Source organism: Fundulus heteroclitus, chromosome 8, assembly GCF_011125445.2.
Source record: "Fundulus heteroclitus isolate FHET01 chromosome 8, MU-UCD_Fhet_4.1, whole genome shotgun sequence".
Classification (NCBI taxonomy): Eukaryota; Metazoa; Chordata; class Actinopteri; order Cyprinodontiformes; family Fundulidae; genus Fundulus; species Fundulus heteroclitus.
Window position 1 is genome coordinate 19,341,625 of NC_046368.1, and position 20,477 is coordinate 19,362,101.

At 40.6% G+C, this 20,477-nt stretch overlaps 1 protein-coding gene across 1 annotated transcript; it reads right to left on the minus strand.

The window, feature by feature from the left end:
- Positions 1–289: 289 nt before the first annotated feature.
- lman1 (lectin, mannose-binding, 1) lies at positions 290–19,028 on the minus strand. Its single transcript, XM_012868997.3, has 13 exons — positions 18,757–19,028; positions 15,297–15,451; positions 13,194–13,301; positions 12,849–12,910; positions 12,445–12,544; positions 12,207–12,330; positions 11,714–11,772; positions 11,457–11,589; positions 10,957–11,144; positions 9,881–9,957; positions 2,758–2,920; positions 911–1,035; positions 290–829 (listed from the first exon to the last, which is right to left on the minus strand). The coding sequence occupies exons 1-13, from the start codon at positions 18,953–18,955 to the stop codon at positions 793–795; spliced, it is 1,530 nt and encodes a 509-aa protein (XP_012724451.2). The 5' UTR covers positions 18,956–19,028; the 3' UTR covers positions 290–792.
- Positions 19,029–20,477: the final 1,449 nt, after the last annotated feature.

Genomic DNA, 20,477 nt, shown 5'->3' on the forward strand with positions numbered 1-20,477 from the left:
TGGACATGCAGATCTTTTTTTCTAAACGCACAGATTATATCTTAGAGACATAATATTGCTGGGTTTCTAACAGAACTATATGACTGTTATGATTAAGATCATTTCCAGACCAGAATGAGGTGGCAGCTCATCTCCTGCTCAGCATAATACATTTTAATTCTGTTCCTGATTAAACAATGAAATGTCTTTTGGCCATTATTCTTACATGACTGAGCCCATCATGTTTAAATTGCCCTTGCATGAAGAGAAAGGAAAAAAAAGAAGAAGAAGAAACATGCACACAGAGCGATTGTAGTTTACCGTTTATGTAAATGATTCAGTTGGATGATGTCAGATTCTGACAGCTTATTTTTTTTTTTAAACTCAACCAGAAGAGAGAAACTGAAGGGGATCCTTGATGTATACGTCATCGGAAATCTGGAGCATTTTATACAAAAATACACACATTGTACATTTTTTTTTTTTAGACACAGGTTTTCTTTTTTTCCCGTTGGTTCAATTTCACGGAATGGGACTGAGGCAGATCCCAGATTTCAGAAAACAAAATCTAAGGCTCTGATTGAACAGAAATACTGTAAAGGAACATGTCACATCATGCTGAAAAGTCTCACGCTGTCATTCACACACGACTGTCTGACTAAATTTAAAAAAAATTCTAATAATTAAAAAAAAGTCTTATTCGACAAAAAGCAGTTTTCAAGTACAATAACTTACAATCTGATAATGATTGAACCAAAAAACCAAAAAACAGACATTCCCTCATGCGCACGGCTGCTGTAGAAACCAACGTCATCAAAAGAACTTCTTAGCTGCTGCTTCCTGCTGACTTCTGCGGTGAGAACAGAAACGGTTACTCGGGTGATTGAAGGCATACGGACATGATACACAAATCGACACTGGAGTTACTTACTTGTACATGATGTAGCAGAAGAATAAAACCGTCTGGATGACAACAAATATTGTGAAATGAACAGTCGATAAACAGGAAGGTAAGGGAGGGATCTCGGGGCACTTTACGGCCTTATCAGCTGGATTCTGCAAGTAAAAAAAAAAAAAAAAGTGAAAACTGTTCATTACAAGCAACTCGTAATACCAAACAAACTCACCAATTTATATATGCTGCCCAAAAAATAAAGGGAACACTAAAATAACACATCCTAGATCTGAATGAATGAAATGTTCTTATTAAATACATTGTACTGACAACAAAATCACACAAAATGTATTAATGGAAATCAAATTTATTAACCCATGAAGGTCAGGTTTTGGAGCCAAACTTAAAATAAAGTGCAAAAACACACCATAGGTAGATCCAATGTTGACGTAATGTCCTTTAAAACTAGTCTAAATGAGGCTCAGTAGCGTGTGTGGCCTCCATGTGCCTGTATGACCTCCCTACAATGCCTGGCAATGCTCCTGATGAGGTGGGATGGTCTCCTGAGGGATCTCCTCCCAGACCTGGACTAACACATCCACCAACTCCTGGACAGTGTGTGGTGTAACGTGCCGTTGGTGGATGGAGCGAGACATGATGTCCCAGATGTGCTCAATTGGATTTAGGTCTGGGGAACAGGCGGACCGGTCCATAGCATCAATGCCTTCGTCTTATAGGAACTGCTGACACACTCCAGCCACATGAGGTCTAGCATTGTCTTGCATTAGGAGGAACCCAGAGCCAACTGCACCAGCATATGGTCTCACAATGGTCTGAGGATCTCACCTCTGTAGCTAATGGCAGTCAGACTACCTCTGGTGAGCACATGGAGGGCTGTGAGGCCCCCCAAAGACATGCCACCCCACAGCATTACTGACCCACTGCTAAACCAGTCATGCTGGAGGACGTTGCAGGCAGCAGAACGTTCTCCATGGCGTCTCCAGACTCTGTCACGTCTGTCACATGTGCTCAGTGTTAACCTGCTTTCATCTGTGAAGACCACAGGGTACCAGCGGTGGTTTTGCCAACCTTGGTGTTCTCTGGCCAATGCCAAACGTCCTGCAGGGTGTTGGGCTGTAAGCATAACCCCCACCTGTGGACGTCGGACCCTCATACCACCCTCATGGAGTCTGTTTCTGATCGTTTGAGCAGACACAGGCACATCTGTGGCCTGCTGGAGGTCATTCTGCAGGGCTCTGGCAGAGCTCCTCCTGTTCCTCCTCGCACAAAGGTGGAGGTAGTGGTCCTGCTACAGGGTTGTTGCCTCCTACGGCCTCCTCCATGTGTTCTGATGTACTGGCCTGTCTCCTGGTAGCGCCTCCATGCTCTGGACACTATGCTGACAGACAGAGAAAACCTTCTTGCCACAGCTCACATTGATGTGCCATCCTGGATGAGCTGCACTGCCTGAGCCACCTGTGTGGGTTGTAGACTCCGTCTCATGCTACCACTAGAGTGAAAGCACCACCAGCGTTCAAAGGTGACCAAAACATCAGGCAGAAAGCAGAGGAACTGAGAACTGGTGTGTGGTCACCACCTGCAGAACCACTGCTTTACTGGAGGGGTCTTGATAATTGCCTCTAGTTTCCACCTGTTGTCATTTACACAACAGCAGGTGAAATTGATTATCAATCAGTGTTGCTTCTTAAGTGGACAGTTTGATTTCACAGAAGTGTGATTGACTGGGAGTTAAATTTTTTTTAGCATTTTTTTTAGCATTGTACATGCAGAGTTCCCTAGACAACCCTTTAATTGGTGGATACCGACTCTACTCCTTAATCCAGAGCCCCTTCAAATCACGACCGTATAAAACCAAAAGGTACCTGAATGTTGCGTTGCACCAGGTGCTCCACGTCTCTTTTCACCATGTGTAGATTCTCCTTGATGTCGTTGAAGTGCTGAATGGTCTCGTACGCCCCCGCGCCGCCTGCGTTACCCTGGTGCTGGACTGAGCCGATCTGCTTCAGAGACTCGTGAAAGGAGTTTCTGCAGACACAAATAAAGACGTGCGCTTCTTAAAGAGACGCTGAGCGGCTGGGTTGAGCCACCTAAGTGCCTCCCGGCCGACTGAAAAAGACCAAGCAAGGCTATGTTTGGAAACTTGGTGAACCGTAAATACACTCTGAGGTTTGGTTTAATTCCAGAAAAAGAAATGGTCCAAAATTAATCCTTTAATCCCCATTCACTCCTCCGTACATATTCTCAAAGTTCAAAAAGCAGAAAATTACCATCTGATAAAAGAGGTCATGATTGCCAAATTAATCCCTTCTAAAACATGTTCCTACAACAGATTACAAGCACAGGGGGTTAAGAAACGGACCAGAAACTATCTGGATTATTCCTAATGCATAAACAGGCAAGCCATGATACCGAACACCAAATTAAAAAGTTGATTTTACAGAATGAAAAACTACAAAAAGAGATACTTTAGAAATTATCTATGGTTTAATATATTTGTGTTGAAAGTATGTGTACTTAATTTTTATTTTATTTTATTTGAAAAGCGTTTTGTAGGATTAGGAAATTACAAAATAGCGACGAGTGGAACCTTTTCCACAATATTTTGGAAGCCTGATAAATTGTGAATATATTAAGAATATATTAAACAATTGCGATCAAGGAAATTCATAGAATTCTGCTATTGCTTCAACTGAGATTCATCCTAATGGAAAGTTATCCAAGGTTTAAATGATAGAAAGAAAAACAACAGAGGTGCTTATATTCCCAGATTAGGCTTGACGTTTGAGACGAGACTGAACTAAAATCCAAATTAAGGAAATTAACAAACTCTTCAAAGGAAATATTTTAATGATGGTGATCACAGGACAACGCTATTGCTTTAACATATTTTAATCTAGATACCAAGTTATCTTTTACTTAGAAAGGAAAAACAAAACAGAAAAACAGAGATGCTTATTGAGGCTGCACAATATTAAGAAAACACGCGATAACGGCAGCGACAGTTACAATAACACTGTTACTTATTGTTGTGAGTAAACCAAAAAAATCAAGCAGCTCTTTTGGCTTAATAGCAAACATAAACCCCTCGGTCAGGACAGGTCTATTCGGCTACCGGAGGATTTACACCTAAAAACGGGAAGATTATACTTGAACATGGCCGAGAAAAACAGAGACGATGGCACCCCTGTGGCGTTTGTTGTGAGCATTAAATTAAAATATCAGACGTCTCTACCTTCAACATTAACAGACGTTATGACCTAAAAGTGCCAGAGTGATTGTCACATTCCTGTCTTTACCAGCAGACCTGATCTGGCTGACATAACAGGTGAATCTCTTTGTTTTACAAATCAGTACAATGAAAGTTTTCTTCTGCGTTGCCTATGTGCGCACACATGCTGCGTAGTTTACTAATTAATTAGATACTGACTTGCTCATTAAACATTTTTAGAATTAAATAGCATGATATTAATGCCAGGATAGCCCCGTTCCTCAGACACAGGGCTCTTTTTGCAGTTAGAACTAAAATGTTTTTTACTGTCCTGTTCATGGAAGGTTTTTTGTTGCTGTGGCTGGAAAATAAAGGTTTGTTTTGTCCAACCTTTTCATTTAGGCACCAATACATTTGTCACCTAAACATTTTGTAGACCAAACTCCTTCAGTTATTATAAACCTTTTAAAAAAGCAATATTAATCTAATTTACATTATTTTTGTCTGGAAGATTTATGTCACACTCTCTTAACTGGGTTATAAAATAATCCCTAAAAGTAATTGTCTTACCACCACACAAAAAAGGACACTGAACAATAATTATACATGCCGATTGCCATAATTCCTTACTGATTGAAAAGGAGGTTGTAAATCTGCACTTTCCCATTCAATTTCCTTTGTGTGTCGAGTTTAAATAGAGAACAGCATTCTTGGAGAAAAATCTAAGCCGGGATCACATTTCTGGGCAAATTGTCGTTTCTTAAACTTGATTACTAACATGGAGAAAGCAATAAGTTTCCCTTATCATCTTAAAACACGTCTAAGGCGATTACGAAGGAAAATGTGCGCTTACAAAAATCAACAGGATTCCCAGTAGCGTAAAGTAGGAAGGACCTCGGGGAGGATTGCTGCGACAAAATCAATTTGAGAGGAAACCATGTTTTGCTTGTGTATGACAGATGTATTTAAAGACCCCTAATCTGATAAGGACAAAAACGGTGCTAAGATGTGGCCTTTTCTTGCTGAGCCACATGGCAAAGTCTGAGACAGGGATGACATACAAACAAAATCTAATTTGTGTCACCATTGATGGAAAAAAAAAACACTTAAGAAAGTAAGCAAGCATTTTTTTTTTAAACCCTGCATATAATCTTCATCTCCTACAACTGACCCATTTATGAGCAGAAAGCCCCTTTTTGTATATTTGGAGATGAAGCCTGATCATAAACTGTGTTTAAATGACAGAGCAGGATAAACTGAGAACTTAATCTACAAAGTAATACAGATCAGTCGCTCATATTAGCACTTTAGAGGGGGGTGGCTGCAGCCTTTTGCCAGTGTCTGAACTTATTTAACGTGTCAAATCCTATAATATACCAACATTGCTTCTCTGTTTGGGTTAAAATGGAAGCCTTGAAAAAATTAAATGTCTGCTGTCTCCTCTATTCATTAATATAGACATCCGTAAAATGTTTGTTGGGTCAGAAATTGAACATATTGGTCAGTGTTGGATGTGAGTGTTATGTGGGAATGTGTGTACAGCGTCTTTTTTTTTTTTTTTTTTTTTTTTTTTTTTTTTTTTTTTTTTTTTTTTTTTTTTTTTTTTTTTTTTTTTTTTTTTTTTTTCTGTGTGTGGTGAGTGGGGCACAAGGGAGGGATGGGGTGAATGAGTTTTTTTTTTTTTTTTTTTTCCCAGGTATGGGTGTGGTCCGCTCCCTCTCCCAAGAACATCTCAAGTCTCCGCTAGGTGCGGAGCCCCTCCCCCCACGTCCTGCCCTCTTCCACTTCGTTGGCGGGCGCCTTGGCCCCCTGGCGCGTTGGTTGGCTTCGGGTTTGGGGCGGGTTCCCGGGCGTGCGCCGGCCCACTCCCGGCGGCCTCTTCGCGGGGCCTGGCCCCCCGGGGGGCGGCCGGGGCCCTCGTCGCGGGGGCGGGGCGCCCCTGGGGCCTCTGGCCCTCAGGGCCCATGGCCGGGACCACTTCAGCGGGGCTAGCTGCCGGCGGAGCCCACGGGCTCGTCTCCGCGGCTCTTGAGGGCGTCGGCATTGCGGTGGCTGGGGGATTTCCTCGGGGTCGTCTCTGCTCCTCCCTTGGGGGGGGGGGGGTTGCAGATATCCTGTGTCGGCCCCTCCTGGGCGACCTGCTTTAGGGACCCCTTTGGAAGTCCGTGGTTACGGGTCCCCTGACGCCTGCCTCTGTGCTCGGGGAAGGTGGGTCTTCGGTTCTCCACAATCACTATCAAGCTATTTCTGGATAATCTTCACCTAAACTAGTGCAGTTTCACATCTCCCACAGGTGCTGGGTCCCAGGTATTAAGTGTTCACTTATATACAGTAATCTTATAATTTATTTATTTATTTATTTATGTTTTTTCACTTTCTTTTTTCAAATATCACATTACACATGTCAGCTTACATAATAATATATATGATTTAGTAATGGCATCTAGGTGTTATTCGAGTGTATCTGTTGCTTTATGTCTGTTGGTTGTGCTGTTCTTTTTGTGTCTCTTTCCAGGTGATGGAGCAGACAAAGGACGTTTTATCATTTTCTTCCTTTTATCTCCTCTTTCTTTCACCTCTACTCTTTTTTTTTTTTTCTTTCACTCTTTGTTCTTCCTTTACTCTCCCATTGTCATGTCCATATAATTTGAAATTCTCTTTGCAGGAATCATAATAAAGCTATTTACAAGCATAAATCAAGTGGAGCACTATGGCGAAAGCTGTTTGCCCCACTTGTAAAAGCAAAATCTGTCGAGCTCTATCTGGCATTGAGATATCAATTCCTATTGCCATATTGCTAGACAGGACACTGGGAGAAAAAAAAAAAAAAAAAAAAAAAAAAAAAAAAAAAAAAGAAATTGAACATAAATAAGTAGGAGTCCAGCAGTGTGGAAGCTATGCGTCTCTGACAGACCCATGTAAGCTAAATATTTATAGAATTGACATCCTTTTAGATTATAGCTAAATAAACATCTCAGTTCTTTTATAGCTCATGTAATAAATAGATCAATGTTACATTAATAATTTATCATTTTCTGATTTGTTCTTTATTCAGATGATGCGGAAAAAAATAACGTGGGAGTGGTTGCTTCTCAAATAATGCTGTTTTAAAAATCGCCATTGAAGTATTAAGCATCAACATGTCTATGAATCATTTATTCACTCCACTGTTATGAATTCAGTGATCATAATTCATACTTTTTTTATTTTATAAAGTTTAACCCAATAGTTGCTTTTTAAGCCATTAAAGTTTATTTTCTGCCAAAATAAAAAGCTAAATAAAATTGAAATGAATTAAAGATAAGTTGAATTGGCAGCAACACCGATTCTTATCAAATTTTGGTTTTGTGGAAAAAAAAAAAAAAAACTGCAAAACTTTTTTCATTCCATATGTGCAAATCAGCAGAATTACAGAACATGAAAAAATATTTTCAACAAGTAACAATTAAAATTAAAATAGAAACCATATTTTGTTGAGCAGTGTATTAAAAATGCATTTTGAATTAATTGGCAAAATAAAATGCCAATGAAACAAGCATATTGATTTCATTTAGAACAACATCGATTAAACTGCATTATCTCAGGATCAAATCCTTTATAGTTTCTCATTTTCAAGTGGAAACAATTTTAAGGTTAAACAATAATAAAAATAAGGAGATTATGGCTAAATATCACTATGTCTACCATGCAGCAGTTAGAGTTAGTCACACTAAAGTCAAATTATCTTGACAGGACAAAGTGTTAATTGTATAAAATTTTTTAAAAAGTTTACTCCCATGAGATCAAACCCAATTGGTTTTGCATCTGGACTTCACTTTTTTACAAAAGAGGGCCAATGCAACTGGAGGAATAGTTAAAGAAAAATGTATAGTCCCGCAACATAAAGATGTCGACACATCTCTTATCCTGCCCGTTATGTATGCATGGATGTGTCTGAAACATTTTATTTGGGTCTCAACGTAAGGATTTATAGTGGATTTTTCAACTTTAATTGCTGGTACCTTGATAAAATAGGTGCAATGATTACGTTTTGACCTGTTTTGGATGTTTTCATTCATTTGACAATAATAAATCTGGGGTTCCTCAAGGCTCCGCACTTGGGCAAGCTAAATTCAAAATGATACCCCTAGTTCATTTTATAATGCTAAAACCTCCCCTTACAATTTGATGACATAGAACTTCACATCTGTGTCACCAGTTGACCACAGTCCGCTACAGTTGCTGAGCCAGTGTCCAAATTATCCATGAGTGGATAGGTCGGACTGTCTTAATAAAAAAAAAAAAGTCACAGTTTTTGGTTCTAAAATGGACAATATTTAAACTCAGTAACCAACTACACACTGAGACTACACCGTCAGAGCACAAAGTTAGGCGTCATCATGGACAGAGAACACAGAATAACTCGCCAATGCCTTATTCTTGATAAAAATCAGGCAGCACATCTAAAATACTGCCCGATCAACACTAGGAAAATGAATCACATTGCAGCAATCCTTGGATTAATCACTTCACTGGCTCCTCCGTTTGACTGAAGGACAACATTTTAAATGTTGATGCTCTCTGAAGCACTACATGGTGTTGAGACTGACAGTTCAGAGACGGTAGTCGGGTATGAACACTGTAGCCCCTCAGCTCAAGACACTTCTTCAGTGTTTCAATGACACCAAGTGAAGTGAAAACAGTGTTTAGCTCCTATGCTCCTCAGCTCTTGAATCCAGCATTTGAAGACACGAAATGTGCAAAAACTGTAAGTTCCTTTAAATCAGAGCTGTTAAAATTTTTTGATTTTCCATTGGGGTAAAAGAATGCTTCATCAATTTATATTTAGAGTTGCACAATAAATTTAATTAACATTTCAATGTTAGTTTTAAATTTTCCAATTGAAAAGAACTGCATGGGTGCAATATTTGGTAGGGTAATTTATCTTTCAGGTGTCCGGCACCGGCACTGTCGACAGCATAATATGTCTGCCCAGCTGGATGGATTTCAATTGCCCTGAATGCTTGATGTATATCTTTAGTGACGGAGATAAGAAAACCCACAGACAGTGGTGGGAACATTGTCTATTATAATAAGTCAGGAAAATGTCAAGTCAAAATTGTTCTAAATTTTCAGCCATAGTTCCTGATTATACACCTTTTTGATATAATTTACCAGAAATTTTTTTTTTTTTTAATTTCTCCTCTATTAATGTTTTACAATTGCATTTTACTGTTACTTTGTTTCTTAGATTTCCTATTATAATGCTCCTGAAAACAAGGAGCGCAGTTATATGTATGTCCTCGACCCTCGGGACACATATTTGCAAAACGTGTCAAATATCGTCTTACCAACCAAATTATATGAGTAACTTCATTTAATCTGTGATATTTGTAAAGAAATAAAATTGTACAACATAGAGATTTATTTTTATGTAATTTCTTTTAGCATGCTTACTGTAGCGCTGACCAGTTTCGAAAAAAAAAAAAATACATGAAAATAAGTGGAAGGCAGTGTGGTGATGATCCTAAATCTGCTAGTGGCAGTCCTGTGCACTGGGAGAGCAGCAGAGTTTCATTAGGTGGTGGGCTCGCAGTGCAGGAAGCTGTTACAGCAGCTGGATTATCAGGAGGGCCAGTACCTGTCATTTTACAGCCATCCGGAGATTAAATATGATTTAGGAGATTTATCCAGCAGGATTTGCCTTGTTTTTCCTCTGGTATCATGGATGTTTCTTTATGTTTGTTTGCGAAAACAACTAGTTTTTTTAAGAACAAGTGTTGCGGTGCCGGACTCACCTAAGCTCGTTGAGGTTCCTGAGAAGCTCCTGCTGCGTAGATACAACAGAGCTCAGCTGCTGAGTCGCAGAATCGGTCTGAGAGAAAAAAACACAGATTAACTCTCTGAGGAATAACAACTCCTGCGCGTTGATGTTGACAAAACAGTCGACTGACATTCATAGTTTACAATCTACGCCGTTTGGCCCAAAATTATTCATACCACTGGCAGAATTAAGACTTGAAATGATTTCATTTAACAAAGACGTTTGTTTTTGACATGAAAATCATCATTCAAAAAGATTGACACAAGAATGTCAAAGGAGTATTTGTTAAAAACAATAAAATATTGTCCTGTTCTTATTCACATCTGAATAAAAATGGTATGCTAAAAATGATTGATGCCCTTCTAAAAAAAAATGAATTTAACAATTTTTCTGGTTATTACAGCAATCCAACCCTGCTTGTAATGAATGACCAGCTTTTTGCACGTTTCCACTGATATTTTGTTGATTTATCTGTGGTGATGAGCTCAGAGTCTCTGAGGTTGGATGGTCTCCATGCCAACACCCTAATCTTCAATATTACTTCCTGTCAGAATGACATATAGGCAAAATGATAACATGGCTCTAAACCTAAATCTGCCAGGGGAATGAATACTTTGTTAAAAAACAACTTTGGTGTAACCTAATGCAAGTGAAAACAACAGATGGCCGTTTCTGTTTCGTGTCGTTAGCTTGCATTTTTCAGTCAGTAGGTGCTACAGTGAGTCCACCATATAGGTTAGTGATTCTCAAATCCAGTCTTCGAGGTCCAGTGTCCAGGAACTTTTGGATGTGTCCCTGATCCAACACATCTGAATCAAATGTCTGAATTACCTCCTCAAAATGCAGCCAGGTTTTCTAGGAGTCCTGCTAAAGACCTGATTGTTTGACTCACCTGTGTTGAAGCAGAGTAACAAATACCAGTTGTAGGACACCGGACCTCGAGGACCACTGATGTAGGTATTTAAGTGGAAACGACTCCAGATGAAATCTCTCTGAAGCCCAATTCAGTTTAACTTGCGTAAATCCACATGTCAGTGCTCGTATGCTCACCTGTCCTGACCCGACACTCGTCCCCTTCTTGGAAATCTCTTCTGTGATGACCGAAACGTAGCGACGCTGCTCATCCAGTATCATGGCGAGCTGCCGATTGAGCTGCTTGATTTCCAGATGGATCTGGTTCTGGCCCTCGAAAACCTGACGGATCTCGCGATCGTTCACACTTTCGTACAAGTCGTCGACTGAAAACACACAGAAATCCAATGCAAAGGTAAGCCAGGGACGTTATTGTAAATGCACTGAGAAGTCGAAGCATGTTCCTCTCTTTCTGTAATTATTGTACTTTAATTTCCCCAAACAAACATTTCTCTTTCCTGGAGACTAATATTTTATGTTCAGTATCTAACACTGTTTAAATGAGTTGGCAAGCCAAAAGACAAAGATGTCTTTTAAGTCCTTTTAAGTTTGTATAGTTATAAAATTAGCTTGAAATAAAAAAGGCAATAAAGCTATAAATAACAACAACTTGATGATAACTATGATAGAAAACTAACTTGGCTCTCCTTGAACATTTGGGTGCTCCTTCTGAAACTCCTCTTTCTTTTTATCCAGCTCTTGCTGGAAGTTCTGAAATTCCTCCTGGTACTTGTCTTTCTCTTCTTTAGGGATCTCAGAATCAACTGAGGGCTTCAGTCAAAGTCACATGCAAAAGAAAAAAAAACATAAATAAATAAAAAGAAAAAAAAACAGTGGAATGGACTTCAGGTGTACACTGGTAATGTATTTGAAGATAAAAAGAAATTTGGATTACCGGTTGTTGGCCTGGCTCTGTGAGCCTGAATAATAAGAACGACAAAACATCGTGGTCGTCTGATGGAGGCAAAACGGATTAATTAGAAAAAAAAAAAAATCACAATCAACAGTAAAGTATGTACTTGATGACACTAACAAGGTAAATACAGACTGAATAAAAAGTGCTTTTGAAAAACAGGGAAGTAAAGGAAATGCTCATTGCCATAACACAATAATTCTTCATCTATTAGTAAACAAACAATAAAATAACACAAAGATCAATCCATAATAATTCTGAACCTTTTCCAAATAACCTACTAACTACACAATTAATATATTTTAAATTAATGTAGTAATTTAGCTGAATTTTTTTGTTCACATCTAAAGCTTAGAAAGCAACAGAAAACCAGAATTATGGAGAGAAATAAAGAAAGGTGAGGAGAGCGTAATTAATTAGAGCAGAAATAAAGAAGGTATTGTACAGGTATTTAGGACAGGTAATAGATCGGTACCTGCTAAACCACCAGTGGCGGCTGAAATGCCAAAGAAGCCATCAGCTGGAATGATCATGTTTTCCACCTTTGTGCAAAACTCATAGTCCTCTTTGTCTGGAGTGAATCCATTGTTGATCAGAATCTAAAGAGGAAGATTAAAAAAAATAATCAAACCGTTTGTTAGAACAGAACCTATATTATTTATTATTCAGACATTCCCCGCTCTACGTATGCGTGTCCCTGTGCTTTCCCCTACCGTCAGTGTCTTCCTGTAGTACGTTATTTTGGCTCTGATCGGATACGGCTTGTTCCGGAAATCTCTTAAACACGTTCCGAGGGCCTGCGTGGTGCCGTCGCTGAATCAAAACAACATTTAAAGGAATAATGTGGACATTTTTCATGACAAATGCACAGTCCCGTATAAAGTTGGGGAAGATAATTGACCAACATTAATGTTTTTGTAAACACTGCGCACTGCCAGGACAAACCGGAGCGGCACCGAAAAAGTGATTTAAAGCTTTCACTCGCCCAAGGGAGATTAGAAAAGATAGAGGATTATTTACTTTCCAAGCAAATATAATCATATTTTCTAATCTCCTTTAAGTTGCTGAAATTTGAGTCGGTGATGTCACCAGAGGGAAGCAAGAAATGTTTACTTACTTTTGGTGGTCATAAACAAGGTTGCCATTGTTCCCGACGACCAGAATGGCCGGGTTATTTTTCTAGGATGGCGAAAGGAGGAGAAAACACGTTAATCCTTTTGTTTTCTGAGGAGCACAGGTGGCTTGGCTTGTAGGTAATCCTATTCACAACATTTTTAAAAACTCTTACATTTTTTAATAAGATAAAACCCAAATTTAAAGAATATTTATAAAAAAAATTGATATATTTCTATAGCAGAAACGGATGTCACCAAGAAACAACTCAGAGTCATGCGTGACCATTCCTCGGATTTTACTGATTAATGATGAACTATGATTGGAAATATGAAGATATTACACAAACCTTTCCATCGTTGTCAAAGGAGTCAAAGAAAACTCCAAGTCCGTTCCACCTGTCAGCGGCCCCGTACACGGGGCCATCGAGGCCTTGTTCGCTGGTGAACCACACTGCCTGTTGAAAGAAGAAGAAGAAAAAAATAGCATTAAAGGAATTAAATTTGGGTTTATTTAGCCTTGCTTAACCCATGAAAAAGGACATCAAAAACTACTTAAAACAGGGTGATTACAGAATGCAGATTTACAGACTGCGTGCCTTAGAGCAGGGGTCTTCAACCTGCGGCTCTAGGGCCAGATGTGGCCCTTTACGGCCTCCACAGGGGCAACTCATAGCTTTGGCCAAAAATTATTATGAATTGAGAAATATGTTTATTTATATAAAAAAAAAAGGTAAAAGATGCTAGTTCTAGTATTTTTAAAAGTACTTTATTTTATCAGAATATTTTTCACAACAGAAAGACACTAAGCCCACAATAATGTGGCTCGCTTAGTTAGCGAGTGAAAATAATCGTACCACTGAGAAAAGCGGTTTGTCTTTGGTACGCCATCGTTTCTGGGTGGTGCAGCCGAACTACGTCAGTGCCATTTTAAATTGTTCAGTCTTGTTTTATGTAATTATTGAGCACATTCATTCTTCAATTTCTATGGGGAAGACACACCTTTGAAAACCAGCATCACAAGTTTTAATACACATAACAGAGCTGGTCTGGGCCATAAATACCCTGAGGTGTTGGGTCAGAGAACTGAAGGAACAACTGAACACAGAAGGAAAGAAGCCTGATGCTAATGTGCTTAGAAGGAGCAGAGGATCTGGATATCTGAACTTCCCCCATCTCGACACTCGTGGGTGTCCTAATAAATCACAGGTTTGTAGTAACAAATTTGGGTGAACAGTGACAAAAGTGTCCGACAGCACACGTATACAACACTATACAGTAGGGGACACCTGCAGCTTTATCTCACGCTGAAAAACAAAGAAGAAAAGAAGAAAATCTTGCCCCATTCTAAGTTTACTGGAAGAGGCTCCCAGATCTTTATTTAAACCAGCCTATTATTTCAAAGAGTTCACTGCTATTCAGTTTAAGTACATTTCCAGGGCCACTGGAAGAGAAACGGACCCAGAGCATCACAGATCCTCCACCATGCTGAACAGTGGGCATGTGCTTTTTCCACAAATTTACACTTTGTTTTACATCAAACTCACCTGGAGCGTTTGTTGCTGAACAGCTTAATCTTTTCTAAAAGCATCAGGTCAAAACAACCTCCACTGGTTCACATTTGAGATGGCAGGCCAGATAAAGGTTATTTTGGCATCGTTCCCAAACACCTAGTAGTGTCTAATGGTTTGTTACGAAGACTTTGGACCTCAAAATAACATGTTTTGCTATTGTTCTCCATCTATCGTGCTCACTATAAGTGGTGGCAGGATGGGTCCTCATCCCGCCTCGTATGTCACAGCTTCAGCTGTTTTCAACAGTTTTATTATTGCTTTGTCCGATCCTAGGACAAGTAGCTATTTTTTCACAACCATTTCACTTCAATTTTATTCATATGGCACCAATTTGTGAAACATACCCTCTCAAGGCACGTCCCAAAGTCAATTTCAATCAGGTTATACAGATTGGTCCAAATATGCCCTATCTAAGGAAACCCAGTAGATTGCATCATCGTCTGCATTGTTGATGGCTTTGCACCAATCCCTCATACTGAGCAAGCATGCATGAAGCGACAGTGGAAAGAATTCATGACACTCACTACATATCTACCTTACTGGAATGGCCTGCTCTCCTGTCTTTAGAGTTTCAAATTTTTGTTTAAATATGAAATGATGCTGTGGAATTAAATTATTTTAAAGCTTTTTACACGTTGTTACTATGGTCAATAAGTGCTGAAATGGCTGTTTAGATTATGTTTCTGAATTACCGTCCAGGATTGCTGAGGACTTTACCCTGCAAAGGATGCATAATTGTGCCAAGCTTGATTATTATTATGAGCCAGCAAGGCGTTAAGCAACACCTCTCGCTGCCACTCCACCACGCCAACCTGGAGAAATGCCTCTACGTCATTTTCCCATCGTCACGGCACACACCAAGAAATCAAACCTGCTCACCAAGCCGTCCGCTCCCATCCGGCCTCTTCCCGATACTCTGAAGGTCACCTCTGCCTCCCAGTGCTCAAAGCTGACTTTGTTTTTCGTCCACACGGAGCCCCTCTGACTCCTGAGGGAAGGCGTGATGCGCACCTGGTCTGCACTTGGAATAGCATCTGGAATCAAGACGACAGAGAGAGAGAGCGTTGGGATGAAGACGATATGCGTATAAAGTAACACCTTTGGGAACATAAATAGCAGCGGTGTGCCACAAGACCTACAACTGGGGCTCCTCCTATTCTTAAGCTGCATTCACACATAAGGCATCATTTTCAGTATATATGTTAGTCATTTCCACTACAACACCCACTGCAAAAACGGAACTAAAAATAGGTAAAATGTTCTTAAAATGAGTGTGTTTGAGCAGGTAAATAAGATGATTTGCAAATGGAATAAGATTATTGCCCTTAAAATAGGAACAACTCATCTCCATCATCTTATTTCAAGTGCAGGATGTCTAATTATCTTATTTTAGGGGTTGAAATACTCATTCCATTGGCAGATAATCTTATTTACCTACTCAAATCAAGGACAAATACACTAAACGTAAGAATATTTTACTTATTTTTAGATCCATTTTTGCAGTGTATACCTGTTGTGCTTTTTTGACTCTCCAAATCTGGCAATTTTGAACGTAATATTGATAACTCGATTTTCCATCGCTCTCCTTCAGCACAGGAGTCTGGGCAACATTCATATCACCCAGACTGCCTACTTTCTCCCCCATGACATTATAAATGGGCAATAGACAATAATTCATCATTTTAGGAATATAATATTATGTCACACGCCGTCTCTGTGTTATAATAGCTGCCAACCAGGGCTTAGCCTCTCCCCGACCATTAAATGTCACCACTGTGTTCAACTCAAGACGATCAGGACCCGTTATTATCACACAAAAAAAAACGTCTTTGGCAAAGAAGTTGTCAGAAAAATAAAATAAAGAGGCAAAATGAGGATTGACATTGGCCTCGTGTCTTCAAGGTGGAGAGCATTAGGACAGCAGAAGAAGCTCCAGTTTGACTCGGAGTTAGCTTTTCTCCTCCGGACTGCAGAGTAAGAGCATGAAGTTAAAACGTTTTTGTCGCCGTCTCGTTAGACTTGTTTTGCCACGTCAATTCAATTCAGCGTAAAGCTACAATTGTGGCATGTGGGTTAATTTTTGGACTTTGACCAGCAATGGGCCAGGCGTTGCCGTTATGCGAAGCGAGTAGCCGGTAGCCCAGCTAACGGCGTTAGCATTATTTAATGCAGCCCGGTGGGCTTGAGGGCTGCCTACAGCGGCCAGTGCGTACATTCAGGGCAATCTTCTTTTTTTTGTTGTTGACAAAACGTTTCAAATTCAAACAGATTACTGGTCTGGTGCTTAGATTTTGGAGGTAGAGAGAGGCGCGGCTTGTCAGACATCTGATTTTACTCTACAGACAGTGCTCAGCAGCGCTCCAAGTGGTGAAACGCTGCTCCTCCATTAACACCGTTTGGCATACTGGCTCAGAATGTACATAATTACACAAAGACACGATCTATCCACTTTTATCCAAAACAGTTGATTGCACTGGCCAACATCATCACTCCCTGAGGGGCTTACATCAGCGTGCACGTAGTCCACAGCAGCTAACGGACTCAACTTTGAGTCAAAGTCACATATGAAGTCTTCGATATTGTGCTACAAATTCAGTGCCCAGGAATTTTGTGCCGTTCACCTGCTCCACCTCCACTTCGCCCTGTATGCATATATGAGCGCGTTCAGCCTTCATGGACCTCCTTCAGTCCACTATGAGCTCCTTGGTCTCGCTGGTGTTCAGAATGAGTTCGTACCTGAAGCCCCGCTGTGTCAGATCGTGGACCTCCGTAGTGGATTCTCCCCGTAGGCGAACTGCAGGCTGTCCGGGCCAGCAGGGACGGCGTCCTTGGTGCATTCCAGGAGGATCGTCTCAAAGCACTTTATGGCGACGGGGGTCAGAGCAACAGGACGGCAGTCATCGAGGCAGGGGATGGTGTTTTTTTTTTTTTTTTGTTTGTTTTTTTGGGTATGGGCACAACGATGGAGATTTTCAGGCAAGCAGGGATCATAGAGAGCTGCAGGGTGAGGTCAAAGATGTCCACACTGCAAAAACGGATCTAAAAATAAGTAAAATGTTCTTAAAAAGAGTGTTTTGGTCCTTGATTTGAGCAGGTAAATAAGATGATCTGCCAATGGAATGAGTATTTTGACCCCTAAAATAAGATAATTAGACATCCTGCACTTGAAATGAGATGATGGAGATGAGTTGTTCCTATTTTAAGTGCAAAAGTCTTATTCCATTGGCAGATTGTCTTATTTACCTGCTCAAATCAAGGACAGATACACTAATTTTAAGAAAATATTACTTATTTTTAGTTCCATTTTTGCAGTGCAGGAAAAAACCCCAAAAAAACTCACCAAAGGTCTTGAAATGTCCCCGCTGTTCTTTCTGCTGAGGTCCTCTTGCCTTTTTTCTCCACTCCTCAATCCCATCTGTCCGCAACGCCACCAGGATAAAGCGTCCCCAGCTTTGGAGAATGCACTTTGTTTGCACACCGATTTATCAATTTCTCTGTCCCCCAAAATCTGAAAACTACCACTACTGTAATAGAGACCTCAGCATTTCTCGCTTCCGACCTAAATTTAGATATTTTTTGTCCGTCTACCTGAAGTTAGAGGGTGTATTTTTCTGCAGATCTGTTTGCAGACCAACGCGTATCATTTGTCACCGCGACTTGACCCTTGGAGTTAGGAGTTTGGACATTTGTGGAGATTGTGCTTTGCAAACTGTAGGGACAGTTTTTTTTTTCTTTTTTTTTTTTACAACTGAGAAGATAAATTAGAGATTAGGAAGCTCAATCAATAGGAGATTGTTTGTTTAGCAGCTACAAATGTCACAACATTTTAAGAGTTTTAGCTTTATATAGAAGGGATTTGAAGTATTTTGCCATCTAAGTGGTAAAATGTAGGGTGCCAAACTAAAACAATAACAAAGCAGGTGATTTATGGCCCTCAATCACAGCTGACTTTTATACAGATGTGAACCTGCAGCTCATTTCAGAAGCTGGACAAGTCACTGCGTGGTGCCGTGGGGTCTGTTTCTGCTGCAGATAAGTTAATGACAGCCTTTTTTTGGGGGGGGTAAACTAAAATAAAACTAAAATCATTTGTCAGTGACTCACTGGGGCTCTTGAAATTAAGCTACGTGCCAAGAGACCCATTCAAGCATGTTCTGCTGCAGGTTGAAAGCCGAGCAGCATCGCCTCTGAGCACCCCGAGCGGAACCGACAGCGAACGACACAGTCCTCGGTTGTCCTCGTCCCGGTGTGGGGCTCCGATCTAAATAAAACAACAACAACACAAGCTTCTCCTATAACCAGTCCGTTCCCCGATGTTGACATCTGGACACAAACTTACTTCCACTGTGGATCCAAAACGGGATACTGCCGTCGGACTGAGACAGGTGCGGTCCCTTGAAGCTGTACTTGTACTCAAAGCGGCGGTGAGGAGGCTCCTCCGCGGCCGAGCCTCCCGCCGCGACGTCGGCGAGACAGCGGTGAAATATTACAGCTGTGAGGAAACTTAATAAGAGCACTAGAGCGTTGGACACCGCCATGTTGCTGTCTCACTGCTGACGTAGCGCTCAGTCCGACAGCATGACGGGCTGCCAGTTGGGCCAACAGGGCGTTTTCTCATTGGTCGGTTTTCGGCTCCGTTTTTTTTTTCTTCTTCTCGTTTCCTCCTCCTGTGCGACTCAATGGTGGGAATTGTGAGTCTTTTCTGAGATTCGCCTCATTTGGCTCAGTTCATCATTATCAAAAAAAAAAAAAAAAAAAAAAAAAAAAAAATGAGCCGGCTCTTTTTGCACTCAGACTAGATCCACTTCCAGCTTTCACGCAAGCTAATATTTATAGGTGCATAGTGCAAGTTTTGAAATTCAATATTATGCATTTTCTGTCCGATACATGCCCTTATGATTGCCCAACGTTTAAAATGAGTTATCTACTATGTAACGCAGTGGCCTCAATGGGCTGGATTAAGGCCCATTCATACCTCGTATAAAAGACGGATACGTGTGGAGTGTTTCATATGTTCTAACCGTCGATTTCGTCCGTATTTTGACACGAAAATTGGGAGCTTACGATTACGGATGAAACGGATCAATATGGAGCAATACTATCGGAAAAGGTGGGGGCGCTGTTTAATTTGTAGTACAAAATGTTCAACAAAATCACGAAGAAGGTTATAATTGTGGGCTTTAAACAATGGCGGGATTCGAGGAACGACTTGCCGAGCTTGTCCGCAACTACCCACACATATATGATGTGTCGTGTCCGGGGCACAGGGACAAACAAAAAGTTTACTTACGGAGCAAATACAACAAAATCACGTCTTGGACCATCGCCTCAACGGACGGAGGTATGAAGGAGTCAACGGATAGAACGTACGGACAGAAATACAGACGTGTAGGCCAAACGTAGGGTATGAATGGACCTTAAGTCAGTTCATGAAAGAGTGGTTCGGGCCGAATCCTCTGAGCGGGACTCGGCGCCACCATCTTGGATGGGTCTCTCCCCGCTCAAGGCTGCCGCAGGAGCCGACGAGAGTAAATGCAGAGAGAGCAACTTTGCCTGTATTTTCAGCAGCTTATGGTTACAATGACCAGCGATCACTACTGAAAGTAGATCAGATCACATGGTGTAGCGTAACTTGTTATGGTTTCTCATAGTGCCTGCTGCGTTCATTTTCATTTGATACCGTGATTGGCTAAAACCAATCATTGGAATTCGGACACTACGTGTTGCTTCGCCCAATCAGCTTGGAGAGTTCTGCTGCATGTTCCTCCTTTCCCCCAATGGATTCGATGGAAGCACTCCCAGGTTGATAATATGCAGAATGGAGTGCTACACATCATCAATCTCGCTTGCCAGGTTAGGAAGTTACGCTGTGTTTCTTTAATTATGTGTCCTTGTGTAGGTATGTTACAATTAGTTATGTGACACCCTAAATGCTTTGTTACTATAATATTACCAAGCTTTTAACATTTGCTAAGCCTGCATTGTTTCATGGTTAAGTAGTGTACTGACATTGGTTCATTAAAATGGCTTCAAGGTAAAGTGTGTTTTGCTGTACAGTGA